Genomic DNA, 25,989 nt, shown 5'->3' with positions numbered 1-25,989 from the left:
TAAGAGTGAAGTCTTCTTTATTCTTATCAATTCTTTTCTTGCTTCTATTTTAATTTCAAGAGTCTCTAGTTTTCTAGCCTTTGGCAATAGCTATTTTAGTTTCTTATCAAATATATTTACTTTCTTATTTCTAGTTTGTCATCTCTCTTTCATTCGTTTTTCACTTGCTTATATATCTTCTTTGAGTTCTTGTCCTTAACACCAAACAAAAATATCCTATCCTATAGGTTGGAAATGAAAGAGATGTTGAGGTAGTTTGGAATGAATCAACTACTTTAATTATTGTTGTTGTCTCACTACAGCTTTCTGCACATCAATTTTTTTTCTATTCAAATTGAGCTATGGAATCAAGACATCAAGAAGTCTAAGGTAGAATGGCTTCAAGTACTACAATTATGACTCAATTCTTTTGATGTTAGAGCTTCACATAGCTGTTGAATTTTATAATTAAAGTAAATGATATTCATATTCTCTCAAGAATATAGTATTTATAATTAAAGTACCATAGAAATTGCATACTAATTTTTTTTCTTTAAATTTTTTTTTTTGAACAAAAAAAAGTATTCAATCTCTTTTAACCTTAATAGGAAAACTTCTATTATATATATATATATATATATATATAAGTGTTAATTTTTATTGAACTTGCAAAAATATTATTTTTTAAAAAAAATTATATTTTAAAAAACTCATACATAGTAAATGATATATTTCTAGTAATTTCATCTATTAATAATTTTATAAAAATATTTTTAATATGTTTCACAAATCTATGAATCTTGTGTGGTTTATAAACTTGTAAAAAAAAATCTCACTAAGTAAACCACAAATATTGTCATCTCTACAAATTTCCATACTTTATTAATAACCATGTTTTATTTTATTTTCCATGTTTAAAAGACAACTTATCTTCAAGACCATTTTTTTTCTTTTTCTTAAAATCATTAAGAAAAGAAGATTTTCAATCAATCACAATCATGTATGTATGTATACAATACAATACAACACAAATTGGTTGATTTAATACTCCACTAAAATCATTATAATTGGCTAATGAACAATCTGCTTTCAGAGAGGGCATTGGGTATTACTTCAGTTACATACAAAGCTTTGCTTGTTTGATTTTTTATTTTATTTTATTTTATTTTTTAAGTTCATAATTTTGTTAACATACTCCAGTTTACTACATGCTCAAATACGTAACTCTTTAACATTTCCACTTTGCAACTTTGAGAAAATATCATTCCATTGATCATGTGCTAATTTAATGATGATTCAATGTGAGCACTTTGTTGAATAAAATAGCAATGACAAGGGATGTTGTGTAATATTTTATGCTTCCAACGTCAATTTTAATCCTTTCACAAACAAAGCAAATTTGGACATTTATAAGTATGATTCTTAAATAATGTTTGATATTACTTGCAGGTACACTATACCTTTGATTGTTTCACACAATAAATGAGGTATTTTATTTTATTTTATTTTTATTCTTATATACTCAATGTCTGGAATTTTTTTTCCAAATGGCTTCTCTCATGTACTGACTTATTGTGATGTATTTTTCTTCAACAGATGATTCCCATATCCTTGATTGTTTTACAATATTCTGCACATTATTTAATTTGCAACACAAATATCAAGAATTGGATTTAGTGCAAAATTAGAAATTAGTGTATCCAATATACAATCTCAAAGTAATAAATAATCCCAAAGAACCATATAAAATCACAGAAAGATAAAAGAAATGAAAAGAAAATATGGAAATTACATATATAATCATTTTCTGTGATATTTGTCGCCAAAATGGAAGCTAATATTTCTAATGTTTACACAGAACCATCCAAGATTGTGTGAAATGTTTCATGTTATTTTTTTGGTACTCTAAAAACTTCAAAATTTTCATGATAATATTTCTTTTTGTTGTTTGTGTCACATATCAATAGAAGGTTCTATACAACGAACTTCTAGTCTTGCAGATAATAACACTAGATTATGATTATTTTCTCTTGTGTCTTTATTCACTATGTAGATTACAAACTTTCTTGTATTTCGACTTTTCTATGTTCGAGTCTTAACATGTTTTTATTTTCTTTCTCCCATGTGTATAAATTTATTTATTTATGTAGTCGTTTTTTTGAACACTTATCTTTAATCTATAAATAAATAAATAAATTATAGTCAAAATCAAACAAAAACACATGCAATGATGATTTTATTAATAATAATTTTATTATTTATTTCTACTTAACACATTGATGCTTCTTATCAAAATATATATATATATATATATATATATATAGCAACTTGTCTTTACTATACATCTTAAGTACCAACATAAGTTGAGGTTATCTTACACTCAAGCTGTTGCTCAAGAAAATTCCAAGAAAAAGAAAAAAGAAAAAAAATGAAAAAAATGAAAAACGATAAACGAAAAAGTGATAACCTGATTTTCTAAAACTTATATTTGTTGCCCGAGAGAAATTCTGAGTTAACAAAAAAAAAAAAAAAAAAAAAAGAAGAAGAAGAAGAAGAAGAAGAAGTAGACTCGTATTCCAGTTTCTTTAAATACAACAACTCACTATCATCTATGAAATTTTTTTATGGTTTAATTTTCGAAATAATTATGTGCATATAATGTGTTTTTTTCATGTTTCACGTAACAAATCAAAAACCATTGAAAATATATTATAAACATTCATATGCATGAAAACAACCGAAGTAAAGAATTTTTTTCTTTATTATTAATTATTTTTTATTTATGAAAAGTAATAAAAAAAGGTTCCCAAACATGTAATCACTCACACCATCGCATTCACACACACAAGTGCACTTAACTCAAAATTGGAGAGAATGGCGAATAAGGAAGAGTAAGGTGCCCCTCCCCATTAAAGGAAAAATGCTGATGTGGCCCTGCCCTGCCCTGCCGATGTGGCCATCGGTGGGTGTGTGAAGGGCCACGTCACTCACTGCATGCCCGTCCAGGTGGCACAGAGGCTTAGATAACGCTCTGGAACTGTGGCCCTGTTCACACTGGCCACGAACTGTAGGAACAGGCTCCGCGTCCGATGCCTTCTTCTGCTGTGAGAAGGAGGGGATTCGAGCATCCCCTCGCCGCATTAAGATGGGCAATGGCCACCGCGCCCTCTTGGGCCAGGGAAACGGGCATAGATAGCCCCTGGGATTGGGTTTCCGCGGCCTCGGCCTCCGTGTGGAGTACAATTCTCCAGGAATTGCCGGCACGTCCGATGAGATTGTTGTTGACTTCCCCGCACACCCTCGCGCCCGCCCGCTTCTGTTGCTCTGCTTCAGGCGCCAGAGCATGAAAGAACCAAGGCATCGTCTCTCCTTTCGGAATCCTCCCTCGCTGCCGTGGTTTCGCACAGGCGAAGCTTGTGGGAGGCAAACCCTGCTTTCTCCACCAAGGCACCCTCGAGCTCTTTCCCTCAGCTGTAACCCTAAATACCCTTTCTTAGGGTTTCATGGTTTAGAGTTACAAATTTTATTGAGTCAGGTTGATGTGAAAAAGAACAGGGGATTTCAGGGATCGTTCTGTGGTTGTGGTTCAAACATGGAATCAGATTCTATGTGTTGTTAACTTTTTTTTAAAATAATAAATAATAAATATTAAAACGAAATAATATAACTTCATTTGAGGACAAGAGGCATTCCATACACTAGCCGTTATGCAAAGCTGTAATATCAAATTAGAAATAGAGAAAGACTACGATTATATGTTCATTCCAACTCATCTGTTATATTCTTTGATTCAAGAACTTCCGCAGGAATCTTGTCACAAGAACCCATTTGGGTTGGAATATCTGTTTCAAAAGCACATACTTCCATTGATCAATCATTTCCTAACCTACCACAACAAGCGCACACCCAAATCTCCATGATAAGAAACACAGTTCATTATTGATGCATAATGCATGACCCAAATTATTATGTATGAAATTTGTGTTCAACTTTACACATCCACAGACCCAGTATGCACATTTGTGTTTTCAAATTTTGAGTCTAACAACAATAATAATAAATTTTCAGTTTCATTCCTACAAATAAATAAATATATATATATATATATATATAGGTATAGATTCATTTCTCCTCCTGTTCTCTTGTGATACGGTCTTCTTGTGGTGTTGGGTGAGAGCTTCCAGTGTGAGAGAGCAAAGCAGAGAAAGGTAAAGAGAGACAGAGACCCACACGATTACAGAGGGAGGGGGGCTGTGCAGGTTTAGGGCTGGCTGCTGCTGCTGCTGCTGCTGCTTTGTCTAGGGCTGTCTGGGTGTGTCTGTCTGTATGTGCCTGCAGAGCATGAGGCATTTGCTCCTTTTGTCCATAACTCCCCTTTCCCCCACTTTGTTCCCTTTTCATGTGTCCCTACACTCCTTGGACTACTTCACACTGCCCTAAACTTCACAACCCACTTTCAAAACCCCCCAAAAACCAAAAAAGATAAGAAGAAAAGAAAGAAACATAGAAAGGGAGAGCAGGCAATGCTTCCATGTGCCTTCCAAGTCTGTGCTTGTTACTCAAATGGGAACCAAGGGTTTGTATATTATCATCATCCTCCCTCTCCTTTAAGAAACCCTGTCAGACTGCATACTCTATTGCATTTGTATATTGTAATGTAATGTGCAGAGAAAGGAGGGAGTGATACAGAGCTACTCTCTCACTAGACTGGAAAAAAAAAACATAAAGAAAAAGGGAATGGGTAATGACAGCCCTAAATCCCAGTTCCCCATGCTTCCATACAATCCTTCTTCATAGCAGATGAGATTTTTGGGTTTTGTTTATTTTTGTTTTGTTTTGTTTATTATAGCACTTGCGCTTCATTTTGTATTCCTTGTCCTGTTTTTTTTCCAATGGGCACGCCACCCCATGTTTAGAAACCTTTGTACGACTGGGGTGTCAATTCTGTTTCCAACAGCCAACTTGGCGCTACTTTGGCATGCTCTGCATTAGGTCCCCACACCCCTCCTCGTTCCTGGCATGGCTTCTATTAGTGCACAACTCCCTAAACTAACACTCGAATTCTCACTGAAAAGGAGTTTGATTTTCCTTAGAATAAAATAAATACATACAAATTTACAGTCATTCAAGCTGTGATGGTGTTAGTGTTTAGCTCATATTTGCAAGGATTGTATCATAGATGTGTATTTTATAATTAGTATTTCTTACAGACCACCTTTTCCTTGTTTTTATAAAAATGGGGTATTTTTAACTTGTACATACAACAAACATTGAATTTTAAAACATTTTTTTATTTCATAATTTTCAACCTATCACACTTCATTGAAACACTCCATTTCAATGTATTTTATTTAAATTTTTTGATTCACCAACTTGTTTCCATTGCCACTTTTCAACCATTTTTGATGCTCGAGGTAAACTTTCAAACCATCTTAAAAAAATAAAAAAAACAAATATTTATTTTGATTAGAATAATATTAATCTAATTTACTTTGTTTTATTTGTAAAAATGTCTGCTATGGTTTATAGTTGAAGAAATTATGAACACGAGCTTTTACAAGTTAGTAACCGTGATGAAGTTTCCACAATATAGCTCCAATACTTTGTAAAATAACCTCGACACTGCAGCCCATTCAAAACTTTAGAAAGTGTAGCAAATTAATTGTTTCTTTTGTAATATAATGTATAAAAATTTCCTGGTTTTCAAATTTTACCACTGAATTGTTTTAAAAAAAAAAACAAAAGAAAACACACCTACAAGTCCATCTGTTGTTATTTTTTGTAAAATTACTTCAATGGATCTATTTTCTTTTCTGACCTCATACCAATTAAAATTACCATCTTATTTTCATTAAAATACATTGATGCCAGTTTGTTTATTTATTAATTTCATCAAGATTTAAAACATTAAATGATCTTAACATCATTCTTCTTCCAAACAGCTTAGTGCTTGAATGCTTTCAAATCACCCATGAAACTAGAAAATGCTTTAAAAAAACAGATGTTCTTTTCTTATGAACATTGTTTAAAAAAGAAGAAGGAAATTTCCTATAATACTGATATTTTCAATCGGAAAATTCTCAAAAATAATCACAACAGTTTTACAAATTTATTCTTTAGCTACTCAACAATTTCAATTTTGAATTCCTTTCCAAGTTTTAAGCTCCCAATTTTGATTTTTGATTTTTTTTTTTTTTTTTTTTTAAATCTAGAATCTTCATCGGTAACTGTACATTATTTTATATCAGAGTAAGTTTCAAATTTTGGTTCGAAATATTAGGCATCAAAATACTTATCCCATTACGTGAATACAAACTATTTAACCAAAAAGGAATGTTCCATGAGCAACACCAATCAAAATAGGAAAGAAAACCTTGTCCTTTTTATTTATTTATTAATCAGTTTATTAGGAATTCCTCACGTTAAGTTTTCAAAACATAGTATTACTAATAGTGTCAGTGCAACTGGGATTGCATCTCCCAAAAGGGGGCACCAGGCTGAAAAGGAATCCAATAAACGAATATTCTCCACGACAACAAAGACGCGAGATAAAGGTCGAGTGTGCACAACAGGGCGCGGCTGGGAGGGCTACATCAACAGCCGCCGGCCACGGCAAAGGGAGCCGCATCGGTGGGGGAGATAGACGCCATCCACAGCTGCGAAGGCAAGGGTGGGGATGGGGCCAACATTAGCTACAAAGCTAGTTAGCTAGTTAGCAAGGTATCGCCAAAGATAGCGGAGGTTGGGGTTGGGGGGCCGGACTGTGTGTACCGTGGGGGGAAGGAAGTAGTATTGGGAACTGGGGGGGGGGGGGGGGAGTGCAAGCGGAGAAGAGGAAGGAAAGGCGGGCGAGCCTGGAGATGGTGGTACAAGAGTGCCGGGTAACTTCAGGCACGCGCTCCTCAATCCCAGGGCCTGGTCGGGACGCAGGTTTCTTTGCCGGTTTGCGGAGGGATCCGAGCCTACTACTTTCTGACTGCAGCAGTAGAAAGCAGAAGCAGGAGCAGCCTGAGTGAGTGGGACACTGGGGCAGGGCAGGCAGGCCACTTGATGCGGCGGACGATTCCGGTTTGACGACGCAATCGATCGTTTCGTTTTTGCAACCCGAGCCGCAGGTAGCCTGAAGTGTTGGAGAAGCTATATCCCGGCGGGTGGGGCCCTCTCGCCGGGGCATCGCCGCAAGCCTTATATAGTGACACCATAGCTCGGATTCTTCAATCAATCGAACCTTTTTCAGGAACTTTGCCCTCTGCTGCAGTGTACAAGAGACGAGAGAGCCAGCGAGAGAGGGAGTCCGAGGGAGATAGAGAGCCAGAGAGCAGTAGCAGCAGCAAAAGCTCAAGCCGTTCCAGACAATGTGTAACTCGAGGGATGCTCCTTAGTTTTGAATGAGCGGAATTGTGATGACTGCGCGGTGGATCAAGCCGGCGTGGAAGCTGGTTTGAAGCTGAGAATTACACTTTTGGTGTGTGTGTACATGCAATTTGAGCTTTCTAGAAGCAGTTGGAACCGCAGGGATTGATCGAAGTTGAAGAGATTGGCAAGCACCGATCGAGCCATGCCTTCTCAATCTCAAGCGAGGCAAGTGGGTCTGCAGTCGACGTACCCAACTCAACTAAATTTCAACGCGCTGCCGCCTTCCACAGCCCGTGCGCACTGCCGATCGAATGCGCCTCCGAGTGCGACGGTCGTGGACATGGAGAGCTGGTTTCCTGCCAGCACTGGAGCCTCGGAGTTTGTCACCCGTAACTGTGGGTTGAATAGTTGTCAGCAGCGAACGGAGATGCCGGTGGGTGCTGTCAGCGACAGCACTGGGATCAGCACGGGGTGTGTGTTCTCCCAACTCGTCGACTTCCAGTCCGATACTTGGTGGCCTCCCATCACTGTTCAGGCCGCCTTGCCCACCGATATTCTAACCCAACGGAGTATGGCTACACCCCTCTCCACCAATTGTCTCTTTGATCGGTATTTGGTGGCAGCAAAACTGTACGCATGTTTTTCAGTCCCATTCGAGGAGAGCTCATTTCCTGATCATAATGTGGATTTCATTCTGCAGATGAAGGTCAAATCGGCTGTGACACGAAAACCGGTGCTTTGAATAATTCTGCGTCGTTCTCTACAGGCAATGAGATGGAATCATGGCGTCGAGAAACTGTCAACGTCGACGTCTCCGACCTGGGCTTGGTTAGCGAACACCCAGAACCTGCGATGGCAGTGGTGAGCGTCGCCCCAATCTTAGTGTCGCTTTCGTGCACAAAAAGTGCCGGAAGAAAAGAAAGTCAACGACTGGAAAAGGGGGAATCAGTGAGCGCGCCCACGAGCCCCTCCGAATTGCGGCTTGTGAAGGAGAAGACGAACCAGCTTGGAGTGAAAAAATCCAAGGGGAGCGGGAAGAGGCCTGTGTCGCAACGGGAGAATCATATCTGGTCCGAACGGGAGCGTCGCAAAGGCATGAATTGCCTCTTCACCAGACTCCGGAACCTTCTCCCTCATCCCACCTCAAAGGTACGTCGGCTGGTTTCTTAGAAAACACAAACTAATGCAAAAATGTTCATTATTACTATTTAAAATTCTGAACTTTTCTGGATTTCTTTGTTGCAACTTCGTGGTGACAGACCGACAAATCGACAGTGATCGGGGAAATCATCAAGTACATCCAGTCGCTGCAAGTGAAGCTGGAGATGCTCACGAAGAAGCGCCAGCAGGTGATGGCTGCTGTGTTAGCGAGACCGGGTATGTTCGTGTCGAACAACAGCGGACTAACATTAGTGGACCATTCGAACTTCGACCCATCATCCATGACGGCGATCACTGCATTGCCGCCTCCGGGCAAGGAGTCGTGCCTACAATCCTACTTGGGGACCAACGTAGGGCTCCATGTGTGCGGCCTGAACGTGTTCATCACCACCAGCAGCCCGCGAGGGCGCCAAGGTCTGCTGCAACAGCTGCTGGTTACAATTCACAAGCACCAACTGGACGTCATCAACGCAACCATCTCCACCAGCAGCACCTCCGTTTTCCATTGCTTGCATTGCCAGGTAAAAACTTCATCCCCCACATTTTGAACCAATGAAATACTTGAACAAAGATGCGATATCCTTTCGTGTCAATGAGGTCGTGACACAGAGTGGTTCTTCAGAACGTGGTTACACCCAGTCCGCGAGGTTTCCACCAGTATTGTTTTGTTTTTTAGTTTCCTCGTTAATTCTTGCCTAAAGATGTTCAATTCGGGAAGTTACAAATTTTCGTGCTTTTGATATTACAAACGATTAGCAGGAAATTCTGCTCCCACCCAAGTGTTACAACGTAAGGGTATCTGAGAAGTCACCCTGTACTGGACGTTATAAATCTACAATGCAAGGAGCAGTTGCATCTTTGGTGCAATGAATGCGACGATGGTTGCCAAGTAGTTGATATTCGACATTTTATTCACTGAATCGATGACATGTGCAGGCATCACAGAACGCGGAGGTTCTCAACAACGACTTACATAGCGCTTTGCAGAGTATCATCACCAACTTTGGTTTACCGCAGTATTAGATCACGCGGAGACGAGCATGTTCAGGCAGGCAAAATATGTTAACACAAGATGAAAATCCACTTTCCGCGTAGTACATAACGATTTGCTTTGTTAGTGGGCGGAGGCCAAAATGGCTGTGACCAAGTCTTATGATCCGATGTCAGTGAGGTCATTGACAAAAACAGATATGGTTGTTCGGTTACTGACAAATCACCAAGTGAAAGATATTGGAGAGGCATAAGAGATGAGCTAGGATGTAGACCTGCGGGATATTTATCATCTTTTGGCAAAGGAAGAGCTGTAAATGTCGATGCATTGACAATTTTTGTATAATAATCACTCCTCTTCAACGACGGCTACTGAATTTACACAATTTTTAGAATTTTCCTACTGAGCGTAGTACTGAATTTGCCATCACCTGTATTTCTAGAAAGCTGAGTAACTCAATATCTCCAAGCAGGATGCTGTACCGACCACAGCGATCCGACGTTAACTTATATGACCTATACTTCACACCAATTCAATAATGCTCACAGCACTACCATTCTTCAACATCATTTGAAACTACCTATGTTGGTTCTAGGTGTCTATGTCACAAGCATCCGATCAAGCACAGGAGTACTGAAGACTTTGAAGCTCTCTTGAACAAGCTTGAGGTTCTATTATATAAAATAGCTCAGGGGATAAACATCCGAGACAAAACGGCGTTATGATTCGCTGAATGCATTCCTCTTTGTTTTCATAAAAGTGTGAACCAAAACTAGAATTCATAGGGCACGTTAATGTTGATCATATCAAAAGATTACATTGTCCTGGATTGCTGGTGATAGCATGAGAGCGGCATGAAGGAGATTAAGCAGGACAAAAGAGCAACGACGCTCATAATTTGTAATTAATTTTCAAGCACAAGCGTATCGCGATTCTTTTTAGATTTGTTTAGATGAGAGTTTGTCTGCAGTTTGATTATCGGTAGTCGGTGATGAGTCTTTGCTTTGATGTTGCAAGATTTGAGGGTACTGGGAATTTTGTTCTTTTGATTATACATTAGATTCTGAGGTGTGTGCTAACTGAACACATCCAATGCTATTAGCTAATGTATTGCCGCTTCCTAAACCAGTCGATGCAATTAGCTAATGATTTTGTTTTTGACATTAAAAAATGTGTGCTGATCTGGACTTTTGCGGTGTTTTAGGCAACCAAATCCACTCTTTGTAGTGTATGTTTCTCTATATCAGTGTGCATTCCTTTTAAGTATTCAACCTTCATGTATGTTGGACCGGAGTTTTTAATCATATTCTATGCTTGATATCAGAATGTGCATATTTGCTCAGCTATCGAGGATGGAGGTCATTGGAGGTGCAAATTAGTTCAGCTCAAGGCATGGAACAAAAGATGGGACACAGACCCAATGTCCAGAAGAGAAAAAGCTATGCATGAAGCACACTTTTGATAAATAGCAAGCTGTGCAGATGATTAAATTGTGACAATTGATAACAATTGATTAAATGATCTTGCTATTGTTAGTGTTTGACCTGATATATTATGCAAACATTAATTTTGCTCCAATCAACGGTTATCAGCCCCCTGTCCACTTCTCAATTGTTCATATGAAAAACAAGATATATTTGGATGCATGTACTTGCTTACTTAATCCCAATTGTGAAGTATCTTTTGATTTTGAATAGGAGATATCACACCCATATGTGTGAGGCAATAAAACTTCACAACTGCCTAAAATGACAAAATAAAGACCATATTGAAAAATATTCTTAATCTCCCTTCAGAGCAAGAAATTAAGATGGCATAGATTAAAAGTTGAATAATAGGCATTCATGTATATTGTGCCTATTTTAAATATATAATTAGATTAATATTAGTACTTTGTTGATTTAGTACATGTACTTTTTTTAGTTCATGTACTTATTTGTATTGAAAAAAGACAACTTTAAAGTCACAATACACAACATCAACAAGATTGTATACAAAGAAAGTATGGAGTAAGATGACTCTCACTTCCATCCTTTGATGATTACATCCATCTAAAAATATATCAAATATATTCATTGATATCTTATTTATTTTGAAGATATATCTTTAGCATATTATTTATACTCCTAGGATCCTTTGTTAATTTATCTATCTCAAAGATATTCTATCGGATATACTTTATATTCTTACCTAGTCTTTGAATATTTTTTAGTTGATCTTTTATCCTCTTGACCTTGTCTCTTAGCCTTTGACCTAGCTCTTTATTTATAAAATGGCCTTTTCATATATTAAGAATCAATCCTTTGATTATTAATAATTCATATATGATAATATCTTTTATAAGATAATTTATTTTATTATTACTTTTACTTACTTATTTTAATACTCTTACTTTGTTATTTGTCAAAGGCTACCAATTCTAATGCCTTTGTCAATATTTGATATTGATCCTTTACTAATGTTTTTATCAATATTTTATGTCAATCCTTTATTAATGCCTTTGATAACATTTGAGGTCGATCCTTTATTAGTGACTTTATTAACATGTAATATCGACCTTTTTTTAATGCCTTTATCAACATTTGATGTTGATCCTTTACTAATACCTTTATGAAAATTTGATTTTGATCCTTTATTAATACCTTTGTTAACAAATTAGCAAACATCTCTTCTATTATATAATACTTCAAATCAATTAGTTCTATTTCAATCTTTTCTCTTATGAAGCAATGTTGAATGTCAATGTGCTTGATCTTTGAATGATGGTTTGAGTTGTTTGCGAAAGCAAGACATATTTGATTATAATACTTCAATAGAGTTGCTTAAAATTGCACAAGTCCAATACCTTTTAAAAGTTTTTTTTAGCCATATTGCTTCTATTATACCATAGCTTACTGCCATGTATTCTATTTTTATTATAGACCTTGTAATTATTAGTTATCTTTTGAAATTCCATGAAATAGTTTTTACTCCAACAAAGAACACATATCCTATTATTAAACTTCTATCATTTGCATCTCTAGTCCAATCCACATTATAATAACCATACAAAGTAATGTTATCATTTCCAAGACACAATTTGAAATACAAAGTCTCTTTCAAGTATGTCATGATCTTTTTGATGGTTGCTTAATAGATTGGTCTAGTCTTTAACATGTGTTGGCTCACAATACTCACCGCATATGCAAGATCCATCTTTATGCCAACCATTATATACATAAATAAGTCTACTATTAACATATATGAAACACATTGAATTTAATCTTCAACTTTAGCAAATTCTTTATCCATTAGCTTATTCAACTTCAAATCCTTTTGTATTAAATCATTTTAATATTTCTTTAATATAATTTTTTTGGCTCATTGTAATAGTCTTATTAGCAGAATTTTTTACAAACTCCACTTTTAAATAATAGTGAAGCTCTTTTAAATCACTCATCTCAGCTATTTATTTTTTTAACTTTATCTTCAATCAATCTATTATTTTCAAGGTATTGATTAAGATAATCAAATCATCAATATAAAAGATGACAATCAATAAGAATTTATTTGATTGCACCATATATATGGAATAGTGAGCTTCCTTCTTATAAATCCTACATTTACAAAGAATGTATTAATATATTGGTACTACATCTTTGATAATTACTTAAGCCCATATAAAGATTTCTTCAACCTACATACAAGATGTTATTTTTCTTCTTCAATAAATCCTTGAAGTTGATTCATGTAGATGTTTTTTTTTTTTTTTTTTTTTTTTTTTCAACTTTTTATTTAAAAAAAAAACAAATATCTATGTGATGCATTTTTAAGTCCATTTTTTTTTTCAAATTTTTATAATAGTTTCAATGGTGGTGAATTTAGCAATAGAAGCAAATGTCTCCTTAAAATCAGTACTAAAAATTTATAAATACTCTTTAGCAACCAATCTAGTCTTATACCTTATAACATTATCTATTATATTCTTTTCGGTTCTAAATACCCATGTATAATAAATTAAAGATTAATTTGGTGGAAGTTGAGTAAATTCCTATATTTCATTATTCATAAGTAATTTACTCTCTTCTTTTATGCTTGATGCAAAAGATTCAATAAAAAGATGTTGCTTTAGAAACCCAAAATATCTTCTTTATAAGTAAACTAATGAATTCACTCTTAAATCACTTTCAACTTTACTTATAAGACTTTTTATAAGTCTTATATTCTATATAAATCTCCATTATAATCTTTTCATCTCTTCAATCACCTTTAATCTCAGAAAACACCTCTTACGATTGTAAGTGATTTTTTTAAAAAAAATTATTACATAAAAGTACAATATTAGTCCATGAATGATATAACTCAACAAAGAAACACAATACTAGTATTTTAAAAAATCATTTAAAAATAAAAAATAAAATCTAAGCCTATACATGCACTTAACAACAAGTAAGAGCAAAACTATATCAATAATTAGATGAAAAAAAATAGGGTTAAGAGATTCCAAATACTAACATGAACAAAAACTATAAGATCTATTCTTCACAATAAAAAAGCCTTCAAAGAACTTCAAAACTCAAAAGCAAAGATAAATGGATCCATAATCTATTCAAGAAAGATAATTTTGAAATCACAACATATAACATCAATAAGGTTCTACACAAAGAAACTATAGAATAAGATAACTCTTTCTTCTAATATCCATTATTTATAAGTGGTGGTTGTTGACTTAATTAACAACTTCTATCCTTTGATGATTACATCCATCCAAAGATATATCAAATATATTCATTGGTATTTTATTTAATATAAAAATATTTCTTTAATATATCTTTATATCCCAAAATCCTTTGCCAATTAATCTATCTTAAAGATATTCTATGGCATATATTTTATATTCTTATCTAATCTTTGGATATTATTTAGTTGATCTTTTATCTTCTTGATCTTGTCTCTTGGCCTTTAACCTTGTCTTTCATTCATAAGATGGCCTTTTCATATACTAAAAGTCAATCCTTTGATCATTAGCAACTTACTTAAGATAATATCTTTTACAAGATATCTTATTCTACTTTCACTTTTATTTATTCATGAATAGTTTGTTTGTTAGTAGAAGTTCAGCCATAAGATTGATAACCAAGAAAGTTAGAAGATGAGGATAAGAATAAGGTAGACAACATGTGGTGGATTTTCATCTTAAAGTTATCTTGGTGATATTTTTGAGGATAAGGATAAGATAGATTACATGTGATGGATTCTCATCTTAATAATATCTTAGTGATATTTTGAGAGATGAAGGTGACTTAAAGGAGAGGAATGAAGAAAAAAATTATGCTTGTTATAGTTATTTTATTTTTTATTTTGGTTAATAGAAATAATAAATTTTGAAGCTTAAAAAATAATATTGTAATTGATTAGAATCTTTGATTAAAAAAAGCTCTTAAGATATTTTTTAGGACAAGTATATCCACTTGTGTGCAAAAATCAAACAAGTCAAAGAAAAACAAAGTGCTAAAAGTAAAAGGAAACTAGCAAGATTACAAGTCAAAAGTAGAAACTTTGAAGGGTCATAGCTTAATGTTTATAAAAGCTATAGTTATGAAATTTAAAATATATTTATTTTATTAAGTCAAAAATCTATTCACTAAGTTTCAAGGCATTGTAATATTTTATTTAAGAGATATGCACAAAATTTTAATGAAAGGTAGGATTGTAAGAAAAAAATAGTGATTAAAAAATTAGCTTAGATGAATTACTTGCTATGAACAATTCAAAGCATCAATTACTATGAAATTTAGAATATAAAAAAAGATGACATATATAATCTATTGTAAAGAATTTCAAATAATTCTATTGATTTTACATTGAGTTATACAAGTCCAAAATGTAAGTAGGAATTTGATTAATAACTTAATACAATAGTAATGCAAGTAAGGATTTAATTAATAATTTAATACAAAATAATACAAAGAAGATGATAGAAACTAACTAAGTCATACATAAGCAATAAAGATCTCTACAAAAAGAAGCTTTGTACTTTCTTTGTCCAACAACAAACTTCTTGAAAACAAATTATAGTCCAGAGCATTCAATTTAAAAAATTGCACAAGATCACAATTGTATTAAATCAAGTGTATATAGATGTGATTAGAAAAATTAGAAATAGAATCCATTACTATAAATTTGTATATTTATTTAATATTTAAGTCAATAAAATCTTGATTCATTTCATATATATATATATATATATATATATAATATATATAATATAATTTTTATTACTTCTTTTGGTTCATTTGGATCCATACCTAAATTATTCCTTCAAAACTAAACCAAAAAATGAAGTCAAATCTATCAATTGTAAAACTTTTTTCTTTCTAATTGCTATACATTATATTGGAGATTTTGTAGAGTTTGTTATGTAGCATCATGATTTGAGTCATAATCAACATGCTTTTGATAGGTCAATACTACAGGACTATTGTAGTGAATAAAATTAAAAGTCTAGAATTTTGTAGTCTTACACAAATAAAAAAGCATGTGGCATAAAATCCTCAGTTGAGATAGTGAGGCAAGAAAGTAGAGAGCTAGATTTGCTTCGCTAAATTGGATGTATTATTATAATCCCAGGTTTAAAGACAGCTAAATGAAGTATTGCTCTATGACACATTTATACTCAAAGACAAGATTTTAATTTTTGGCAATGGGTGGCTAAAATTCTTCTTTGAATTTTTCAAAAATAATATATAATACATAAAATAGGCATGGATTTATATAAAAATTTATTTAAAATTGTAATTTATCAATCTCCTATGCATCATATGTATCTAAGATTTGTATAATTTTTATGATCTAATTTTATGAACCATGGAAGCATATCATTTAATCAATTTTTTAAGAGTTTAAGAATTAGGTTTTATTAAGATTAGACATGTATTTTTGTTTATTTCTAAATTTTATTTTAAAATATTACTATTTTATTTTGAATTATTTTTATTGATAGTATTATAAATAATTATATATATATAATAAAATATAATTTTCTTATATAAATAAATTTTATTCATATATATTAAATATTATAAAATAAAATATCAAATTATATAATTTTAATATAAAAAATTAAAATAATATCAATATTATAAGTAATTTTGTAAAAATGATAAATATTTTTTATGATTATTTTAAAAATTAATACTTTTAAAAATAAAAATGATTAATTAAAAATCAAATATATATTTTAATACTTCAATAAAAAAAAAATCAAGAAAAAATTATTAATAAAGATTAATATAAGAAAATAGAATGAAAGATATTAAAAAGACTTAAAATATTAGAATATAATTTACTAACATTAATGGTTAGAATAAAATAATAAAGAAGATTTTACAAGATTAGAACCATTTGGATTCAAATAGTAAAAAACCATTAGATCCATAAGTCTAACAAATGAACTGAAAATATCCAATCCACTTAAGATTTATATGATAGTGTATAGAAATCTAAAGTAAGTCAAAATTCCCTAACCTATCAAATTTCCAAACCTTCTAATCAAATTAAGATCCAAATTATAGAATATAAATCCAACTAGAAATATTTGACCCACTTGGGATCCAAAAATTTAGACTAGATAAAATTAGGATAGATTAATAAATTACTTCTTAAGCAAAGATAATTAGCTGTCATTATTAAATAGAGATAGTATAAGTATATATTAAGACCAAGTTGAAGCAATCTCACTGTTTTTCTTTGCAATTACTATTATTTTATTTAATTAATATTCCATCTAAGTAACTTGTATAAATTTTATTCATTGTACTATTCTATCTTACTCTTGCCTTTTGCATTCAATCAAAATAATATTGTTGTAATTTGGCTTGTAACTATGATTGCTACAAAATCATTCATAATAAAAAAATTGTCTTCAATTTACTTACTTTGACAAAGTGAAAAATATTGAGTTGTATTACAAATTCATATTTGATACAAGATAATATAATTAGAAGGTATTTTAAGGTGAACACCAATTCTTGATTGAGCTTACAACAAAGTTAGACTTATCTACAAAGTACCAAATTATAAACATATATACATTTGGAGTACCAAAGTTTACATTAAATTTTATATAAAATAGGTTTAAATTCCACATTAAGAATAATTAATCCTTTTTGTTCTTATCTTCTCTTATTTTATTGTATTTCTATCATGGATGATTTTTTGACATAATATCTTTTCAATTGATAAAGTTCTTAAATTTAATAGTAAATTATAACTTAAATTTTTTTTGTGCATTTGGTTGTAGAAGATTTTTTTTAAAACCTAATATTCTTCTTATGATAAAAAATAATTATAAATATTTTTAAAATTAGTGATTTTGATAATCGTGATTTTTTAAAATATCTTAAATTTAATTAATTTTAAAATTTATTAATTATGAATTTCAAATGTCCATAATCAAAAACTCTATCAATTTTAAATATTAAATCTTATCAATTACAAAGCTTAATTTTTATCAATTCTAAGTATCGTCTTCTACTAGATAAAAATTTTAAACCTTTATCAAATAATTTCAAATCGTTAGAGAAATCAAACAAATTCTAAAAAAAATCTAAAGAAATCTTATCAAATATTAAATTTAAAAAAACTACTTTAATAAGTTATAAATTTTTATTTTTGTATTAAAAATACTTAAATTTCAATAAAATATTTAATAAAGTATTTTTCAAATATCCAAATTATTTTAGAAAAAAGATCCAATTTAAAAATTAAAAGAAATAATCAAAGAACCAACAAAATGTTTAGTGGTCTTATTTTCTAAATTTCTATGCTGAAGTTTTTAGATGCAAGATCTTCTCTTTTATTTTTGGTTTTTTTAAAAAATAAACAAATAAACAAATAAATAAAAACTTAGTGTAAATCTTGCAATTCAAGTCATCTATAAGTATATTTATTTATAATTCAAACCAAGTAGAAAAATCTCAACATAAGCTTGACGTACTTATGGACCTTTAAACTACTAACCATAAGCACCTCATTACACTTAAATTTCAATGAATTTTGTTTTAATCAATGAAATAAACAAAAATTTATGATGTAAAATTACTAAAAAGATACCTAGTCATTAAAAAAAATTCAAACATAAATATAATTTAAAAAATCATGAAATAGTCAATAATATACATCTTGATTTTATTACTTAAAATTGTGTAGTAATAACCACAATTCTAACTTTGATTAGCTCTCATAAATTTATTTTAAATCTAATCTAAAAATATTAAATATTTCCATAATTATTTTAAAATCTTCTTCTAAAAATAATTTTCAACCTCTAAAAGAATACTATTTTTGTCAAGATACTTTTTTTATGACTTAAAATCTTGTTTTGATCTTGTCTATCAAATAATTTTTCTTGGATATTATTTTAATCTTTTCTATAGTAATTTTGTAGAAAACATTCTAAATTATCATTTAAAAGTAATTAAATCTTTTTTATATATAGTATATTATATTTTGTTTCATTTATGATTCTACAAAATAAATAGAATACTTAACATTATATCAAGTGACATTTTGTATTTAAAAATCTTATCATATGAACTACTTGAGTCCAATACCTTATCAATAAATAAATTAGAATTTAACTTAATACATTTTTACTTTTTAATTGATGCAATGTTAAAAAAATATAAATAATATGGCTTTAAAAATTGTAGTTTGATAATTATAGATAATATTGTATATATCATTAATTGCTATGCTTTTGTAATGATATAAATACTTTGACTTGCCAATGATATAAATGGTAATTTTTTGATAAGTTATATTAACAATATACATCATAATAATTCATTCTTTATTTTATTAGATATTATATTTATTATTCTTAATTCTAAAATATACACACAATAATATTGTGTAATATTGTAATACCACTTTGTCTATATTACAAATGTTTAAGAAAGAGATATCTTAAAATTTCTTTTAAATATTAACTAAAAACAAGTAAATTTATACATGAACATGTAATACAATAGTATTTGCTATATTAGATCTTTTTAAAGATTTTATTAGGATATTTTTAGAATTTACTAAAAAGTATTATAATTTCTTTATATTTTTTTAGGATTTTAAAAGAATTTTTTAAGGGTTTTTTTAATAATTTTTTAAAAAAAAACTTAAAAAAAATTAAAAGATATATTTATAATATTTTTTAGATTTTTTTAATAATTTATTTATAATTTATTTATAAATTCTTTAAGATCTTTTAAATATATTTTTAATATTCTTTAAGATGCTTTGATTTTATTTTTTAATTTAATTAATATTTTCTTAAGAATTTTTTAAAGATCCTTTACGATTTGATTAAGTTTTGATTATAATTTTTGAGTTTCAATTAATATTTGTTTAAAATTATTAAGTTCTTTGTTAGTTACAAATATAATTTACCTTCTAAAATTACATGCTTAATACATTCTCATGTTGGTTTTCACACAATACAACATATTTGATGAATCTAGTATTAAAAACTTGTAATAGAAGATTTTTTTTTTCTTTGTTTGTTTGAATTATAGAAAAAGAAGGCAAATGAATTAAAGAATAAGTTAGGGATGGTGCTTCAAGTGAAGTTGCAAGTGAAACTACAAATAGAAGTAATAGAAGAAAGTAAAGTATGTATTTTGATCCTAATTTTATAAGCATTTTCAAAGGATTTGCTTATTTTTATGCAACAATAATAAATTAAAGCTTAGAAAGAGGGTATAGAAAATAAAACTTTATAAGTAATTGTAGACAAGATTGATTAATTTAAAGAAAGAGATATTACAAAGTATTTAAGATATTATATAGAAGAAATAGAATTGAATCATATTTTTGAAAAGGAAATGGTTCAATTATTTGAATTAACTTTTTTTTTAGAAATAAGAAATCACATCAAATCTATTATATAATATTTTGGAAGTTTATAGGAAAATAAATTTAAAGCATTAAAGAATGAATATATTTTAGAAGATAGTTATCAATTTATAAATAAGTCATTTTTTGAAAAACCTAAAAAAGATCTTTAAGCAAAAAAAATTATTAACAAAGTTTGAAAAATAATATTTTTTTTATCTAAGAAAGAGAGGTAATTATTTAATCTAAGAAAATTTAAGTTTTTTTTTAAAATAAATTAATAGAAAATTACAAGAGAAGTTAAAAATTTTGTTCTAAAATAAAAAAAAGAAGATGAAAGATTAACAACAAATTAGAAAGAAGTGGAAGAGGTAATGGAGTTGCTTGCAAAAAGAAAAAGGAGAAAAGAAATTGTAGGTATTCAAAGATGTAATTATTGCAAGTCTCTATGGTAAAAATATCTACAATCCATTCTACATCTATGATTTAACGTGCAATAATTACATCAAAGAAAGAAGATATGGAAATTGAAGAGATTATATATAGAATGCAAGATCTTCAAAACAAACTTCCAAGATTTGAATAGAAGACTTTTACATATAATTTGAAGGCTACTTCTAAACAAAGATATATGAAAAGATGATGTTTTTTATTCTTAAAAGGATTGTGATGATTTCAATGACATGGTATATAAAGAAGTCATTTTTTAAAAAGATAGAAAAGTAACATTAAAAGATACAAGGAATCTTTTTTAAACCAATTATAGCGAGGTAAAAACATTATTTGTTTAAAATTATTTGGTAGCACATGGAATTGTAGCACTAGAAAATGTAAGTCATAATTCTAGGATAGATGATGACTTCCATATGTAATATTCTAATGACCTACAAAGCATTCCAAATCTCTACCAACCCCACATGTATGCAATGAGTGCAATAATTGTAGATTCTTCAATGCATGCATGGGGTAAGAAGTATTCTTGGATAATGGTCGTCTTTTCATGTGAGAATCCTTTAATCAAAACCCCACTAAAGTTTAAACTCCAGGTATTACTATAAGGTGGGGATATAAGAGAGAAGTGTTGATAGTTCTTACTCAACCCTTATCCAACCTTGTATGCTAAGTAATTGTGTATACAAAAGAATTTAGTGTGTGATCTCATGCTTACATTTAAACCCATGTGGTATTGAGTTCTTATCACCCCTGATTATGAGTACTCCATGTATCAAAGGACCTTCGACCCACTGCTTTCCTTGCGGTAGTAGAGTGGTAGTTTCCTTGGTGAAAATGGAAAATTACGAACACCACTGACTCTGTCCTGTGAAGCTAAAAACAGAATATATTGGCTGCAGGTGATTACTTTCCTTGACTGTGTCCAACATTATATGGCAGATACCGAGACTGAAGATTGGAGTGCCAAATATGGGGCGTCAGTAATGCATCTGAATCAATGCACAGACTAAAATCTCAAGCATGCTAACTGGGAAAAATACATGCAACAACCTCAAGCAAAAGATCTCACACTACGACATCCACATCCACATGCCGCAAATCTGTCTCACAGTTTAGTAAACATTTGTAAGCCGAGAAATGACTCACGAGAAGAATTCCATGTTTACCAACATCTGCATTGGAAGTGTCTAGACGTGAGCTTGCACGAAAAGCTGAAGAAATCCACTGTACCCATCAAAATGGGCTCCTTCCTTCGCTGCACTAAACCTCATTTAAACTTCGGTAAGCTTCGACATGAAGGAGTTGAAGAGTGCAGCTAATTCACTTTTTGCCAACAGTTTACTCATAAATTAACAGATACAGATTCAACCGACACCAATTCGTTCACCATCTTGCATCTACTTTTAAAAAGACACTATCACAAACACTACAATCTTAAATGAAGGGAGAATATAGAAGCAGAGAAATTGTAACCGCAATGGATAATTCAGGACTGAGGATTTGAGTAGGTCAGCTTTCATGAGTTCTTTCTCAAACGTGAATTTCCTGTCTAATGAATTAAGAGTCTCAAGGTGCAATAAAGTTTACAACATATAATTCTTTCAAATATATCTTCTTCGTTTTAATCATATACATTTTATGCTATAAATTAGATATATCTAAAATTAGAATGTAAGACAAATTCTACATCTACTTGTTTTTTGTATAATCTTAATTAAAAATATCATTATTAATTTTAAAAATTAGCATGATGCCTTAATAAAAAAAAATTAATTATCAATATTTATAACAATTCTAATTGCTGTTGCATATTGAAATTCATTTTTTAATAAAATATTTGATAACCAACAACATTATTTTACTTCTACAAGATATTTGATTGAGTTATAATAAATATGATTTTCAGATTATATCAAAAAAATTGTTAAGTATTTTTTTTTAAATTAGATTTTTTTTTTATAATTTACCAAAACATTCTACTCAAATAAAAGGTTTGTATTTTTAGTTTTATCTTTATTCTAGAATATTAGATATATATATATATATGAAACATGTAACCAGATACCAAAAATATAAGATTAGGATACTTAAAATTTTAATACAAATGCTGAAAATATGTTGTCTGATTTAAATAATAAATAAATAGATTTTTAAGACTACTCCTATTAGGATTCTTTAAAAGCTTAGGGACAACAAGACTTAAATATAATAATATCTATGTTGTAAATTTCTTAAATTAATTTCAAAAAATGGAGTTAAAAAAGCCTTATCTATATAGTGTATATATATATATATATATATATATATATATTCTTAATATTAATATTAGTCTTAATGTTAATATTATTCTTTGAAAAAAAATACAATCTAAGTAGAATAGAAGTTTTGTCTTTAAAATTATTATTTATCTATCTTCTATGTATAACATGTGTTGCTTTGTATAATTTTTTTAATATTAATTATTAAATTTATACAAGAAAGTATTATAGATACTTATATTTTAATTTTTATAAACTATCTATTTTATTTTTATAATTTAAAAAATTATAAATAAAAACAATATAAAAAGGTTATATAATAAATTTTTAAGCATATAATTCTTAAATTATAAACAAGCTTGAGATTTTAAACACATTGTTAGACTATTTTTTAAAGTAAAATATGAAATAAGATTAGAAATGACTATTTTAGTAGTTATAGTTTAAAAAAAGATTTTTCTAAAGTATTGAACCAATGATTTTAAGTCATCAATTGAAGTATTAGAAAAGATTACATAAAAGATTTCAGGCATTAGCTAAAATATTTTAGGATATTACTTAGATATTTATATGATGTAAACATAAGTACGTATATTATATTAATACAATTAAGTATTTGGTATTGGCATAAGTACATATAAGGTATAAAAATATATTTAGAATAATATAAATAAGACATCCACAAATAGAATTTTAAAACTTTAAAAAAAAACAAAAAAGTTGACAACTACTTAAGAAATATAAGAAAGAAATATTTTTTAAAATTTTTCTTATTTTTATTTTTTATTTTTAATATTATGATTTTGTATGTTGATTTTGGAAGTGTGTATCTTGTATCTTTTAGAGGTAAATAAAAATTTATATTTTATATTTTTTTAACAATATGACTATAATTTAAATGATTTGGATGTTAAATTTGTATATAAAGACATCCAATAATTATTTCCTTTGGGCTTTTTTGTAAATCATTCTATAGGCATGTCTTATTTACTAATTGAAGAGGTTTGAACTAAGTTTTGAATATGAAAAAAATAGAGAGATAAAAGTTGTAGCTTATTTATAATTTTAGAATCATCCAAACAAGAACTAGGTGAGATTGTTATAATGAATGAAGTGATAAGAAATACATTGTTTATCCAATTTTGATCTTATAACTTTTAAAGACTAGTTCTTATAGCTCATATGGTGGATTTTTTAAAATATTGGTATTTCTAAAATTCCTAGAACAATGGTATGAACAAGTTTGAATTCTTTTAGATTGAAGAAAGATTTCCATCTTATAATTATGAAGTGTTAAGGTTCTTTTAAAATACAATAAATAATTAATATTATGAATACATTATAATTTTGAATAGAATGACTTTATAACAAGTGTTGGTGAAATAAAGGCTTAGGAAGTAAAGATATAGAAATAACTTTATTACATATTATATAGCCATCAAGTAAGACAAAACTTATAGATTGTTATAAATCCAATATTATATCTAGGATAAGAATTCAAATAATATAAATAAATAAGTAAAACATATATCAAAGAAAAACAATAAAAAAAAAATAATAAGTATATATATTCGAAAAGAAATTGAAATAACTTTTGCCAAAGACTAAAATACTAAAGATTCTTGAAATTAGACTAGAATCAAGAAAAGAATTGAAAAAAGTAAGGAAGACCTTATTCTTGTATCTATATATACTATTTAATTAGGAGTTACATTGCAACATTTTGTAAGACCTTCAATATGTGTTTAACTTGTAGGACACATGTTTAAATTATAAGATAAGTTTCTTATATGTGCAACACATAGCCAACTTATATTATGAATAATCAACATGTACAACATATAGTAAATTTTTTTTAAGCTACCAATTATCTATAGATACATATAAAGTTAAATTTATATCTATAAAGCTTTTAAAAAGCTATTTCACATGATATTATCAAATTTACCTACTTCTACTTTGTCATACTGTGAGTGTAAATTTCACTCCTCAATCTCAATTATAAAATTGCCTCAATTAAGAGTTGCTTATAATTGGTCGTGTGAAGTGAAGTAAGCAATCGGCAAAAACCAAAAAGAACAATGACAATACAAGTGAAAGAAATGAAATCAAATAATCACAATATCCAAAACTAAGTCATAGTTTGTTTACTAGATTTTTATCTAGAAAAAATAAAATTAAAAAATAAAAATCATATTTTTAGATAGATAATTTTTTTATCTTTTTAATGACATAAAAATCATATAATTCCAAGTTACTATGAGTAAGTTATGATAGATTAAAGATAGAATATAAATAATAAAAAAATTAAATGAATAATTTTTACCTCAAGGATAACTTGCTTAAGAAATCAAGAGTTCGAGCCTCACCAAGGCTCACAAGTAGTGTATATTGAGTTGTCTAAAGAGGCCTTGAGGCCATAGTCTTATCTTCCTACCTACACCCAAGGTGCTACTACCTACATGGGAATTGTGCACCTCTCTTCCTACAAGGACTACACTAGCTGCTGGTCCTCCTATTTTCTACTAGTAAAACTACTTTTTTTGCATTTTTGACTTCACCATGGTGTTCAAAAACACCCAATTAGCCTAAAAACCTTGCATAGTATTCAAATCTTGCTTTATTTCTTCATAATGGCTCTCAAGGTGGTAAAACTCAATTTTACCAAGGTCTTGAAATTTTCTCTAAAAATTCATAAAAAAATCTTAAATAAATTATAAATAAATTCTAAAAAATCTTATAATATTTCTATAATACCACTATCCATATAAGGCTATAATAAATTTAGATAGAAAGCCAATGAAGACATTGATCTCAATAATTAATTCTTAATACTTAACAATAAAAAAAAATATTAAAATAACTAAGATAATTTCCTCCAAGACTTATTAAGACTCTTTTTCTATAACTTTCCTTCTAATA

The 25,989-nt window shown here is 29.7% G+C and overlaps 2 protein-coding genes across 5 annotated transcripts; one reads left to right on the top strand and one right to left on the bottom strand.

Annotated features, from left to right (window-relative positions):
* Positions 1-1,154: 1,154 nt before the first annotated feature.
* Positions 1,155-5,611, bottom strand: LOC141046083 (uncharacterized). 4 transcript variants are annotated; one of them, XR_012218777.2, is made up of 4 exons: positions 4,210-5,611; positions 2,839-3,821; positions 1,772-2,156; positions 1,157-1,609 (listed from the first exon to the last, which is right to left on the bottom strand). XR_012218777.2 is itself a non-coding variant. In XM_090255145.1 (3 exons), the coding sequence occupies exon 2, from the start codon at positions 3,322-3,324 to the stop codon at positions 2,839-2,841; it is 486 nt and encodes a 161-aa protein (XP_090111271.1). In that variant the 5' UTR covers positions 3,325-3,821; positions 4,210-5,611; the 3' UTR covers positions 1,155-2,156. The 4 variants fall into 4 exon arrangements, 3 of the variants coding, with proteins under 3 accessions (XP_090111271.1, XP_090111273.1, XP_090111272.1); XM_090255145.1 differs by having other exon boundaries at positions 1,155-2,156; XM_090255147.1 differs by lacking the exons at positions 1,157-1,609; positions 1,772-2,156 and having other exon boundaries at positions 2,730-3,865; positions 4,212-5,605.
* A 1,592-nt stretch (positions 5,612-7,203) lies between these two features.
* On the top strand, positions 7,204-9,872 carry LOC112290295 (uncharacterized). Its single transcript, XM_024536431.2, has 4 exons — positions 7,204-7,904; positions 8,036-8,484; positions 8,595-9,017; positions 9,433-9,872. The coding sequence occupies exons 1-4, from the start codon at positions 7,538-7,540 to the stop codon at positions 9,517-9,519; spliced, it is 1,326 nt and encodes a 441-aa protein (XP_024392199.1). The 5' UTR covers positions 7,204-7,537; the 3' UTR covers positions 9,520-9,872.
* Positions 9,873-25,989: the final 16,117 nt, after the last annotated feature.

Source organism: Physcomitrium patens, chromosome 13 (assembly GCF_059467195.1).
Source record: "Physcomitrium patens ecotype Gransden chromosome 13, ASM5946719v1, whole genome shotgun sequence".
Lineage (NCBI taxonomy): Eukaryota > Viridiplantae > Streptophyta > Bryopsida > Funariales > Funariaceae > Physcomitrium > Physcomitrium patens.
Note: the sequence above shows the minus strand (reverse complement) of the source record. Positions and strands in the feature narration are given on the sequence as shown.

What these genes read in the sequence shown, in the direction of transcription:
- LOC141046083 (XM_090255145.1), bottom strand. Translation starts at nt 3,324, where the DNA reads ATGCTCTGGCGCCTGAAGCAGAGCAACAGAAGCGGGCGGGCGCGAGGG.
- LOC112290295 (XM_024536431.2), top strand. Translation starts at nt 7,538, where the DNA reads ATGCCTTCTCAATCTCAAGCGAGGCAAGTGGGTCTGCAGTCGACGTAC. An exon ending in TCCCTCATCCCACCTCAAAG is followed by an intron (nt 8,485 to 8,594) that starts GTACGTCGGCTG and finishes TCGTGGTGACAG; the next exon opens with ACCGACAAATCGACAGTGAT. An exon ending in TCCATTGCTTGCATTGCCAG is followed by an intron (nt 9,018 to 9,432) that starts GTAAAAACTTCA and finishes TGACATGTGCAG; the next exon opens with GCATCACAGAACGCGGAGGT.